Raw genomic sequence first — 12,500 nt, 5'->3', positions numbered from 1 at the left:
AAAGATAGTTTCTTATGCTGGTATTAAGTGTTTTTACTTTGTTGGAACTGAAGAAAATTATATTGATCTTTTTATCGTTCGGCTAAGACTGTGGAAAGATTATTGAAAGGCTTATGAAGTTTTATCAATATGGAAAAAGAACAACTAACTACCATAATCGCATGTTTAGAAAATGTGACATAGATTTATGAATCCAGATCAGGTTCATTAAAAATCTAATCATCATCATCTCCTACGCCTTTTGATGCAAAGATTTCGCCAGTCGTCTCTATCTTGAGCTTTTAATTCAATACTTCTACATTCATTATCCCCTACTTCGCGCTTCATAGTCCTCAGCCAAGTAGTCTTGGGTCTTCCAACTCTTCTAGTCCCTTGTGGAGCCCAGTTGAAAGTTTGGTGAACTAATCTCTCTTAGGGAGTGCGAAGAGCATGCCCAAACCATCTCCATCTACCCCTCATGGTACTCGATTAATCTCTCTTATAGTTTCATTTCTAATCTTGTCCAGCCATTTAACTCACAGTATCCTTTATTTATTATTATTCTATTTATTAGAATTCTATTCATCATAATTTTCTTTATTCATTTAATTATTCAGTTTCCACCCGAAGGCCCAAGCCGAATAGGTTTTTCCTTGTTCAATAAATATGAGATATAGCGGATCATCGAAATATTACTTAAGATTAATAGTCTTAATAGGCATTAAGCCAATTCAATAATAGGCCTGTAGGTTGACTAACTTTATGATAGTCAAGTCTTCTTCACCATGAGGTTCAATACTACATAGTATTCTAGAAGTTTTATTCCAGCTGTGACCAAGTTGTGGAATGATTTTCCTAATCGGGAAGTTGAATCGGTAGAACTTCAAAAGTTCAAACTTGCAGCAAATGTTTTTATGTTGAACAGGCTGACACAAATCTCTTTATATTTTATATATGAAATATCTGTTTCAAAGTTGTTAATATTTTTCTAAATATTTTTTTCTAATTGTTCATTGCTTCTTCGTTGATTTACTTCCTTGTTTCCTTTCATAACTGGGCTATTTTCTCTCTTGGAGACATTGGGCTTATAGCATCTTGCTTTCCCAACTATAGTCAATTTCTTTTAGCGATGCATATTTGCACCGACTCGCAGCGGTGCCCTTTTAGCTCGGAAAAGTTTCCTGATCGCTGATTGGTTGGACGAGATAATTCTAACCAATCAGCGATCAGGAAAATTTTCCGAGCTAAAAGGGCACCGCTGCGAGTTGGTGCAAATATGCCACGCTAAAAGAAATGGACTATAGGGTTGTAGCTTAGCAAGTAATAATAATAATAATAATAATAATAATAATAATAATGACCTAAACATAAAAAAATAACAATTGATCTACATAGATGGTAAACAGTAGGTTTATCTCTTTTCAGAAACAGCCTAAAATGCTTCCGGTCCAGAATCTGATGAGAAGAGGATTTAAAGTCCTCCGGATTGGAGCCATCGCGTGTAGGAATCCAATCTCTCCTTCGCCTGTGTCTTTGATTCACCATGACAAGTAAGCAGCTCTTCCAGGACACTCCAAAATCAAACCATTGTTCTCTAGTCTTGGGTAGTGCCATAGCATCTGTACCATGTTCTTCCACTATCTTGGGTTAGAGTTCTCTTGCTTGAGGGTACACTCGGGCACACTATTCTATCTCATTTTTCTTCCTCTTGTTTTGTTAAAGTTTTTATAGTTTATATAGGAAATATTTATTTTAATGTTGTTACTGTTCCTAAAATATTTTCTTTTCCTTGTTTCCTTTCCTCACTGGGCTATTTTCCCTGTTGGAGCCCCTGGGCTTATAGCATCCTGCTTTTCCAACTAGGGTTATAGCTTAGCAATTAATAATAATAATAATAATAATAATAATAATAGAACCTGATAATTAAGAAAATACGATATTCCTAATCTATATATCAAGATAATCCTAAGAATAAAGTAATAAGTAAAATTCATTCCTAAAATAAAAGCTAATAAGATAAATCTATTCCTAAAATAAAAGCTAATAAGATAAATCTATTCCTAATATAAAAGCTAATAAGATAAATCTATTCCTAAAATAAGAACTAATAAGATAAATTTATTCCTAAAATAAAAGCTAATAAGATAATGTATTCCTAAAATAAAAGCTAATAAAATAAATGTATTCCTAAATTAAAAGCTAAGAAGAGAAATTTATTCCTAAATTAAAAGCTAATCAGATAAATTTATTCCTAAAATAAAAGCTAATAAAATATTCTCATAATAAAAACAGACTCAGATTATTGTCTAAAGTTTCAGTATATTAGTATTATTATTTTATATAAACCAGCGTCTTATTGACGAAGTAATTAATGTATTGAATGGGATTATATAAATCGAAATCTATTTTAATAACTAGAGGGGCACATAGTAGAGCGCAGACCTCCGCCATGGCAGCTTATTTCTCGACCTTAACCTTTGACCTTAGAGGGGCACACAGTAGAGCGCAGACCTCCGCCATGGCAGCTTATTTCTCGACCTTAACATGTATTAATTAGAGTGGATTTTCATACAATCAAATATGAACCAAGTTTGAAGTCTCTGTGACAACGATGCCCAAACTTATGGCTGATTACGTGGGTTGAACATCTAGCTTGACCTTTGACCTTGACCTTCCAAAATTTAAGCATTTCCAGCTTTTTACATAACAGTTAATCCCTGTAAGTTTCATTACTCTACGATTAAAATTGTGGTTAGGAAGATGTTCACAAACAAACACACACACAAAACATATTGCTTGACCTTTGACCTTGATTTTCCAAAATTTAATCATTTCCAGCTGTTTACATACATAACAGTTAATCCCTGCAAGTTTCATTACGATTAAAATTGTGGTCAGGAAGATGTTCACAAACAAACAAACACACACACAAAACATATTGCTTGACCTTTGACCTTGATTTTCCAAAATTTAATAATTTCCAGCTTTTTACATAACAGTTAATCCCTGCAAGTTTCATCACGATTAAAATTGTGGTCAGGAAGATGTTCACAAACAAACAAACACACACAAAACATATTGCTTGACCTTTGACCTTGATTTTCCAAAATTTAATAATTTCCAGCTTTTTACATAACAGTTTATCCCTGCAAGTTTCATTACTCTACGATTAAAATTGTGGTCAGGAAGCTGTTCACAAACAAACAAACACACACAAACAGGGGAGAAGATATAACCTCCTTCCAATTTCGATGGTGGAGGTAATGATGTATCCGGGGAAGAGAGACATATATTTGAGACTAGGTTTTATTACGACATCAACTTATAATAAAATAAAAATGTAATTTTATCATATATTAGATGTTATAATGTATATACAAAAATGTAAAATATAATTTGTTAAGGAAATATTTCTTTGTAAAAGGAAAAAAATGTATGTTAAGAAAATGTAATTGTATTTTCATAATAAAAGAAAAAAAAAAACTTTTCAGACTTGGATGTTATCGGAATGTCAACACCGGAGTTACAACGAGATGGGTAACTGCGCAGAATGTCCAAGCTGAGAAAAGTGAAAACGAGACTAAAATTTCAGGCGTTTCGATGCTAAGCAGTGAATGGATGTTAGAGGTAAGTGAATTTGAAATACTTTAAAACCTTATCCTTACCCGATGTGGTAAAACTGACTATAGTCCATTTCTTTTATCGAGGCAGATTTGCACCGACTCGCAGCGGTGCCCTTTTAGCTCGGAAAAGTTTCCTGATCGCTGATTGGTTAGAATTATCTCGTCCAACCAATCAGCGATCAGGAAACTTTTCCGAACTAAATGGGCACCGCTGCGAGTCGGTGCAAATCTGCATCGCTAAAAGAAATGGACTATAGTGAACGCCTGACTGGGGTTCTAGTCCATCTCAAACTTGATAGTTTCTTTGGTCGCTGCAACCTCACCATCCTTGTCAGCTTAGGATGGGGGGTTTGGGGTAGCCTATAGGTCTATCTGTCGAGTCATCAGCAGCTATTGCCTGGCCCTCCTTGGTCCTAAGGTGGAGAGGGGGCTTGGGGGCTGATCATACGTATATATGGTCAATCTCTAGGGCATTGTTCTGCTTGATAGGGCAATGCCACTGTCCCTTGCCTCTGCCATTCATAAGCGGCCTTTTAAAGTGTTGACGGTTGTCCGAAAAAGGACTAGAAAGCCGATAGTGTTCTTATCTCCGTCATGATACTTCAAAGATATAAAATACTTTCTCAGCGAAATAAGTTACAAAAGGTATTTTATTTATCAATGTTAGAAAATATTAAAAAATCCATCAAATTTGGTAGGTTTTGCTTCGTCAGTGCTCTTCAAGGAAGATTTTTTAATGAATTGATTAATGAGACGCAAAAAGAAAAAAAAAAAGAAAAAAAAAACAGCCCTCACCAAAAGAAGAAGAATTCCTTTGAGCCAGTACATGGAAATTATTTTACTTTAAGGGCTTTTTTTCTGGTCTTATACAGCAGGGGAACCTAATTCTCGACAGGTCATTTAGTTATTCATTTTATCCACATTAATGAAGGACTTAGAAAAGACATAGACAAATAGATTAAAGCCCTTAAAATGAGCCAATTAATCTCGTCATGGGTCCACACCAGGCCGCTTCAGGCCTCAGAGGTTTACAGTCTAGCTACAACCTGCTATTTTAGTAAAGTGGTAGTAGATCTATGAGTAAAGAGCTGACGTTGACACAAATTTTTGCCAACGATATACTGTACAACCTCACAGCCGATACCCCTGAAGCCTACATGCACTGTGACCGTTTTACCAATAGGCCTAAATTCACGAAGGAGAAATGGAGAGGGAGAATGAACTGCAAGTTACAATATCAACAAGGTGAAACGCAACAGACACATAGATTTGCGTCTGCACAAAAGTTGCTTCAAACGAATGGCTGCCTCTTGAAAGAGGGAAGCCTACACATGACCTGGGGTCCTTTCGCGAATTAGATCATCCCAAGTATATTTGTATCTTCTTCTACCCCATCTGGAGAGAGAGAGAGAGAGAGAGAGAGAGAGAGAGAGAGAGAGAGAGAGAGAGAGAGAGATTGCTTAGTAGCCAAACTGCGCTGAAAGTTATGTCATCGCTCGTCCTCTTTACAAACTGCGCAGAAAGTTATGTCATCGCTCGTCCTCTTTACAAACTGCGCAGAAAGTTATGTCATCGCTCGTCCTCTTTACAAACTGCGCAGAAAGTTATGTCCTCGCTCGTCCTCTTTACAAACTGCGCAGAAAGTTATGTCATCGCTCGTCCTCTTTACAAACTGCGCAGAAAGTTATGTCATCGCTCGTCCTCTTTACAAACTGCGCAGAAAGTTATGTCATCGCTCGTCCTCTATATAGTCAGATAAGGATTGCGTCCATGACTTACCGTAACAGATAATATTTTGATGAATATACAATCTCAAATTATATGTCTAAACCAGTGATAGGGAACCTGCGGCCTCAAGGCCACATATGGCCTTCTAGACCAGCAAGTGCGACCTTCTACGGCCTTTGATATATGTATGGTATGTGAAATATATTTCTGATTTGACACAGAATATTGTGTTTGAAATCATTCTACTGTATGTACACACATACAAATATGTACACACAGATAATAGGATAGTTGTGTTCAGTGATGTACCTCCTTTAGAATGGAAGCAATTTTCCCTTGAATTCAATTAATCCTAATTTAATACAACTAGCAGTTTTTCCTTGTCAGCTGCAACAGCTGTTGTTGCTGACAAGGAAAAACTGCTAGTTGAAGTGAGTGAGTGATTTAACGTATGATGGACGAGAGAGTTCCTGTTTTGTCCATCTCCTCACTGTGATCTATGTTAGTTTTAGATGAGTCAACAAGTTCCAGATTTTTGGCATAAAAATATTTTATTTGTGCTTTCACTGATGAGTTTTAATTGTATGAAAAACAGTTTCCCTTAGGTAACCTTAACGCAAGGACAGGAGGAACACACATTTTAACAACTTCAATAAGCAATGTCACAAAGGAGGACTAAATTTTACTTCCTTACTATAATAAGTTATGCAATGATGGTGTTCCAGCTATGATGGCTAAAAACTAGGAATTTATTGAACATCTTGAGAAAGCAAATAATTTATTTGTTTTTCAATGATAACAGCTAAGTGTGTTTAAACAGATAAATATTTTTACTGGGATGTTGCATTTTTATGAGATGTGATTGTTTAAAAAGTACCTACTTACCAATATAAAATATTTGAATAGGTTATATTGTTGATATTTATAAGCTATCTTTTCCAAAAGATTAATATTATTTTATTTATCAATTCAATACAAAAAAACCTACTTGCTTAACTAGAGTAATTTGAAAATGACATGCTTTCGATATTATTCATTTACTTACGGTAGTTTGAAAACTACCCAAACTTGAATGAAATATTTTAAAATTTAGTTTTCAATGTAATTCATTTACTGATTACTTGTATAAATAGTACTTAATTCAAATATTTGAAATTGTAATCTTTTAGATTTTTTTAAACCTGTCACTCTTTCTTTAGATTACTAATAAATTACTTGGAGGATAAAATAACCAACAAAAGGATGGTGAAGCCTTAAGGAGCAATGAGGAATTGCAAGATGGCCTTCAACACAAAGCCTAGATCCTGAATAACTTACAAAATAGATTTGTATATTTGAAGCTCAATTATTTTTCCTCTGCCCAAATCATTTAGTTGTTTGAATAAACTGATATCATTACTTCTCGTTCACCTTTCAAATGAAATTCAATTATAACTTTAATATCTTATGAATCAAAATTGAGAGAAATTGAGTTTCAATAGGCCTTTTTATTTTCCTGATTACAGTTTCTACATGGCCTTCATCCTGGACTCTAGACCTTAGTGTTATATTTATATCTATATTCTCTTCCTTTTGTCGTTCTATTTTTAGATGTGGATAGTTTAGTTATGAGTAAGATTCTTCTGGACTACCTTCATATATATCTCCCCTACTCGTATGTACTAAAGAGAAAGTCTCTCTCTCTCTCTCTCTCTCTCTCTCTCTCTCTCTCTCTCTCTCTCTCTCTATATATATATATATATATATATATATATATATTACATGTATATATATATATATGTATATATATACATGTATATATATATATATATGCATATATATACATGTATATATATATAATATATATATATATATATATATATATATATATATATATATATATATATATATATATATATATATATATAGATGTATATGTATATATATATATATATATATATATATATATATATATATATATATATATATATATATATAATATATACATATATATATGTATACAAATAAATATATATATATATGTATATATATATATATATATATATATATATATATATATATATATATATATATATAGAGTCATGCAACGCTCTCCCCGTCCTTGGGTAAGGGGAAGATAGAGTAGTCATACTCTGGTTAGATGTGGGCTGCGTGTTTGTACATATCTATAAATCTAGCAGTCACTTTATGGCGGGTCGCGTACACTAGCGATGATAATAATATCCATAGAACATATTTCTACTAAAATCATGTTTTTTTTTTTTTTTTCGACGATGAATGAAATTGAAAGATTTTTTTTAATCTATTTTTTTCGATGTTGAATGATATTGAATGACATTTTTTTTTAATCTAACTTTTTCGACGATGAATGAAATTGAACGATTTTTTTCTAATCCATTTTTTTTGACGATGAATGATATTGAATGACATTTTTCTTAATCTAATATTTTCAAAACTGATGGAAATTGAACGAAAATTTTTTCTAAATCTAATTTTTTTTTCGACAATGAATGGAATTGAACGATTTTTTTAAATCCAATTTTTTTGACGATGAATAAAATTGAATATAATTTTCTTTGAATCTTTTTTTTCGATGATGAATAAAATTAAATAAAAAAAAATTTGAAATCTATATTTTTCAACGATGAAGGAAATTGAATGACATTTTTTCTTAAATCTATTTTTTTTTATCGATGAATGAAATTGAATGACATTTTTCTTAAATCTATATTTTTCGACGATGAATGAAATTGAATGATCAATTTCTTATCCATTTTTTTTCGACGATGAATAAAATTGAACGATTTTTTAAATCTAATTTTATCGACGATGAATAAAATTGAACGATTTTTTAAATCTAATTTTATCGACGATGAATAAAATTGAACGATTTTTTTAATCTAATTTTTTCAAATTAATTTTTTTCCGATGAATTAATTTTTTTATTTTATTTTATTATTATTTTTTTTTTTTTGTCTGTTGGCAGGTTAAATGGAACGACGGAAGCAGTGAATAAAATTGAACGATTTTTTTAATCTAATTTTTTTAGATTAATCCGATGAATTAATTTTTTTTAATTTATTTATCTATCTTTTTTTTTTTTTTTTTTGTCCGGTGGCAGGTTAAATGGAACGACGGAAGCAGTGAATAAAATTGAACGTTTTTTTTTAATCAAATCTTTTTGAATTAATTTTTTCCAATGAATTATTTTATTTTTATTTATTTATTTTTTTTTTTTTGTCTGGTGGCAGGTTAAATGGAACGACGGAAGCAGTTAATAAAATTGAACGATTTTTTAATCAAATTTTTTTAAATTAATTTTTTTCCAATGAATTATTTTTTTTTTTTTTTTTTTTTTTGTCTGGTGGCAGGTTAAATGGAACGACGGAAGCAGTGAATAAAATTGAACGATTTTTTTAATCAAATTTTTTTTAATTAATTTTTCTCCAATGAATTAATTTTTTTTTTTTTTTTTTTGTCAGGTTAAATGGAACGACGGAAGCAGTGAATAAAATTGAACGATTTTTTTAATCTAATTTTTTTAATTAATTTTTTCCAATGAATTAATTTTTTTTTTATTTATTTATTTTTTTTTGTCTGATGGCAGGTTAAATGGAACGACGGAAGCAGTGAATAAAATTGAACGATTTTTTTAATCAAAATTTTTTTAATTAATTTTTTTCCAATAAATTAATTTTTTTTTTTTTTTTTTTTTTTTTTTTTTTTTTTTTTTGTCTGGTGGCAGGTTAAATGGAACGACGGGAGCAGTGACAGGTATCCGTACCTTTGGCTGAGAGACAACTGTCAGTGCCCTGTCTGTTTCCACCCGACGGCTCACGCAAGGACAGTCGATATTAAGGAATTGGACGTGGCCATTGCTCCGGCCTCTGTAAATGTGAGGTTTACTCTCTTTTTTTGTTTTGGAGTCCTTGGGCTTGTAGCTTCCTGCTTTTCCAATTAAGGTTGTAGCTAATAATAATGATAATGATAATAATAATAATAATAATAATTAAGGTTGTAGCTAATAATAATGATAATAATAATGATAATGATAATAATAATAATAATAATAGTAATAATAATGATAATTATTATTATTATTATTATTATTATTATTGTTATTATTATTATTATTATTATTATTGTTATTATTATTATTATTGTTATTAAATAATAATAATGAAAATGATAATTATAATAATTACAACAACAACAACAACAATAATAATAATAATAATAATAATAATAATTATTATTATTATTATTATTATTATTAATATTATTGTTATTAAATAATAATAATGAAAATAATAATAATAATAATAATAATAATAATAATAATAATAATAATAATAGGGAAATTTAGAATCAATGGAATGAGCTACTCGTAACAGATTTAATAAATAAAACATAGGCCTCAGTTTCATATAGAATGGGTAAATTTGAAGTTATCTGAAGCCGTGATTTAACAATCTGAATTCTAACGAAAATCCCCATATACTGAATTTCAGAAGTGAAGTGTTTTTTTATCAGTATCTCCCCTTCAGTCGGGGTTAGAGTCCAACTCTTTTAAGTATGTCTTTCACCATCTAGATAAAAGAGGGTATTAAATGAGATAATACTTTTTACAAAGTCACGGTGAAGAAAAATTCTTTTAATCATCTTTGTAAGCTAAGGAGGGAGTTTTTGGGAAGCCAACAGCAGCCATTTCCTGGCCCTCCCTGGTCCTAGTTTGGGTGGAAAGGGGGGCTTGGGCATTGATCATATGTATAAAGAAAACTTCTTTTAAACATCCTGGTGAGCTCAGATGGGGATTTTGGGGTAGCCATCAGCAGCTATTGTCTGGTCCTTCCTGGTTCTTGCTTGGGTGGAGAGGGGACTTGGGCGCTCGTCATATGTATAAATAGTCAGTGTCCATGGCAATTCCTGCTAGAACATTATACTAACCTTTGCCTCTGCCATTCATGAGCGACCTTTAAACCTTTAAAATGCCTCAGATCTCATAGACCTTTAAAATGCCTCAGATCTCATAGACCTTTAAACCTTCAAAATGCCTCAGATCTCATAGACCTTTAAACCTTTAAAACGCCTCAGATCTCATAGACCTTTAAACCTTCAAAATGCCTCAGATCTCATAGACCTTTAAACCTTTAAAACGCCTCAGATCTCATAGACCTTTAAACCTTTAAAATGTCTTAGACCTCAGGGAATCAGCCTGAATAATTCGTTCTTGAGAAAAGTAAATATCAAAACAGAAAGAAATTATAGGAAGTTTTAGAAAACAGAAAATACAGTAGTACTTTGAAATTGGGGATACAAATGTGTTCACCTGCAGAGGTCACTCGGACCAGCCTAAGATGCACCCTGTAAACTTCACTGTAATTTACAGTACCTTTGATGGGAGAAGTACAAGAAGAAGGCCAAGGTTTGGGTGGATGGATGGAGTAAAGGAAGCTCTGGGTGATAGGAGGATAGATGTGAGAGAGGCAAGAGAGCGTGCTAGAAATAGGAATGAATGGGAAGGGATTGTGACGCAGTTCCGGTAGGCCCTGCTGCTGCCTCCGATGCCTTAGATGACCGCGGAGGTAGCAGCAGTAGGGGATTCAGCATTATGAAGCTTCATCTGTGGTGGATAACGGGGGAGGGTGGGCTGTGGCACCCTAGCAGTACCAGCTGAACTCGGTTGAGTCCCTTGTCAGGCTAGGAGTAACATAGAGAGTAGAGGTCCCCTTTTTGTTTTGTTTCATTTGTTGATGTCGGCTACCCCCCAAAATTGGAGGAAGTACCTTGGTATATGTATGTATGTATCTTTTCAGAGCCCCTTTTAATGTCTAAATCATTAATTTCTTTACTCAGCTCATCGAGAATTCCAGCGCATTCGAAATCACTTGGCCAAACGGACATCGTAGTATCTACGGCAGCGAATGGCTTAAAGACAGATCCTTCGCGAGTGACAAGAGAGAGAGAAGACGACGAATAAGGAGGTATTATTCTACCGCACAGCGTAAGATTACGGAAATCGATTTAACAGTGAAATTGCTTGATGTCTTATGTTAACTATTTCATAAAACAGTTAAATTGGGCTTATAACATTCTGTTTCTTCGAATAGGGATGTAGCTTAGCTAATAATAATAATAATAATAATAATAATAATAATAATAATAATAATAATAATAATAATAATAATAATATTAATAATAATGGCTGATAATGATATATATGCATATATATATATACATATATATATATATATATATATATATATATATATATATTATTACTTTCTAAGCTACAACCCTAGTTGGAAAAGCAGGATATGCTGTAAGCAAAAGGGCGCCAACAGGGAAAATTGCCCAATGAGGAAAGGAAATAAGGGAAAACTATAAGAGAAGTTTAGGAACAATAATAAGATGAAAATTAATCTTTCATACATATGTATACTTATGTGTGTACGTATGTGTATACATTACACATCTGCCTATTCCAAATTACAAAAACAAGACATTATATTCATTCGACTCAAAAATAAATCACAGGGTTCCATTTTCATTCTTCAGTAAATCACACGGTTAAATTTTCATTTTTAAATAAATCACACGGTTCAATTTTTATTCTTAAATAAATCACACGGTACCTGTTTCATTCTTCAATAAATCACACGGTACCGTTTTCATTCTTCAATAAATCACACAGTATCATTTTCTTTCTTAAATAAATCACACGGTTAAATTTTCATTCTTAAATAAATCACACTGTTCCATTTTCATCCTTAAATAAATAAAACGGTTCCATTTTAATAAGAAATAAATCACACGGTACCCTATTCATTCTAAAATCACACGGTACCATTTTCATTCTAAAATCACACGGTACCATTTTCATTCTAAAATCACACGGTACCATTTTCTTTCTTCAATAAATCACACTTTACTATTTCAATTCTTAAATAAATCACACGGTTTCATTTTCATTCTTATCTATATCTTACGGTACCATTTTCATTCAAAAATAAATCACACGGTGACATTTTCATTCTTACACAAATCACACGGTACCATTTTCATTCTTAAATAAATCACATGGTTCCATTTTCATCCTTAAATAAATCACACGGTTCCATTTTCATTCTTAAATAAATCACACAGTACCATTTTAATTCTTATATAAAT

At 32.0% G+C, this 12,500-nt stretch overlaps 1 protein-coding gene across 1 annotated transcript in view; it reads left to right on the top strand.

Annotated features, from left to right (window-relative positions):
- The first annotated feature begins 1,392 nt into the window (after positions 1-1,392).
- Positions 1,393-12,500, top strand: part of LOC137654814 (uncharacterized) — a 44,273-nt gene continuing 33,165 nt past the window's right edge. Inside the window, exons 1-4 of the mRNA XM_068388767.1 lie at positions 1,393-1,529; positions 3,471-3,606; positions 9,076-9,225; positions 11,187-11,314. Of these exons, the coding sequence (XP_068244868.1) occupies positions 1,417-1,529; positions 3,471-3,606; positions 9,076-9,225; positions 11,187-11,314 (527 nt within the window). The 5' untranslated portion in view covers positions 1,393-1,416. The remainder of the gene's footprint in view (positions 1,530-3,470; positions 3,607-9,075; positions 9,226-11,186; positions 11,315-12,500) is intronic.

This window comes from Palaemon carinicauda, chromosome 15, assembly GCF_036898095.1.
Source record: "Palaemon carinicauda isolate YSFRI2023 chromosome 15, ASM3689809v2, whole genome shotgun sequence".
Taxonomy (NCBI): domain Eukaryota; kingdom Metazoa; phylum Arthropoda; class Malacostraca; order Decapoda; family Palaemonidae; genus Palaemon; species Palaemon carinicauda.
This window is presented reverse-complemented; position numbering and strand designations above follow the sequence as displayed.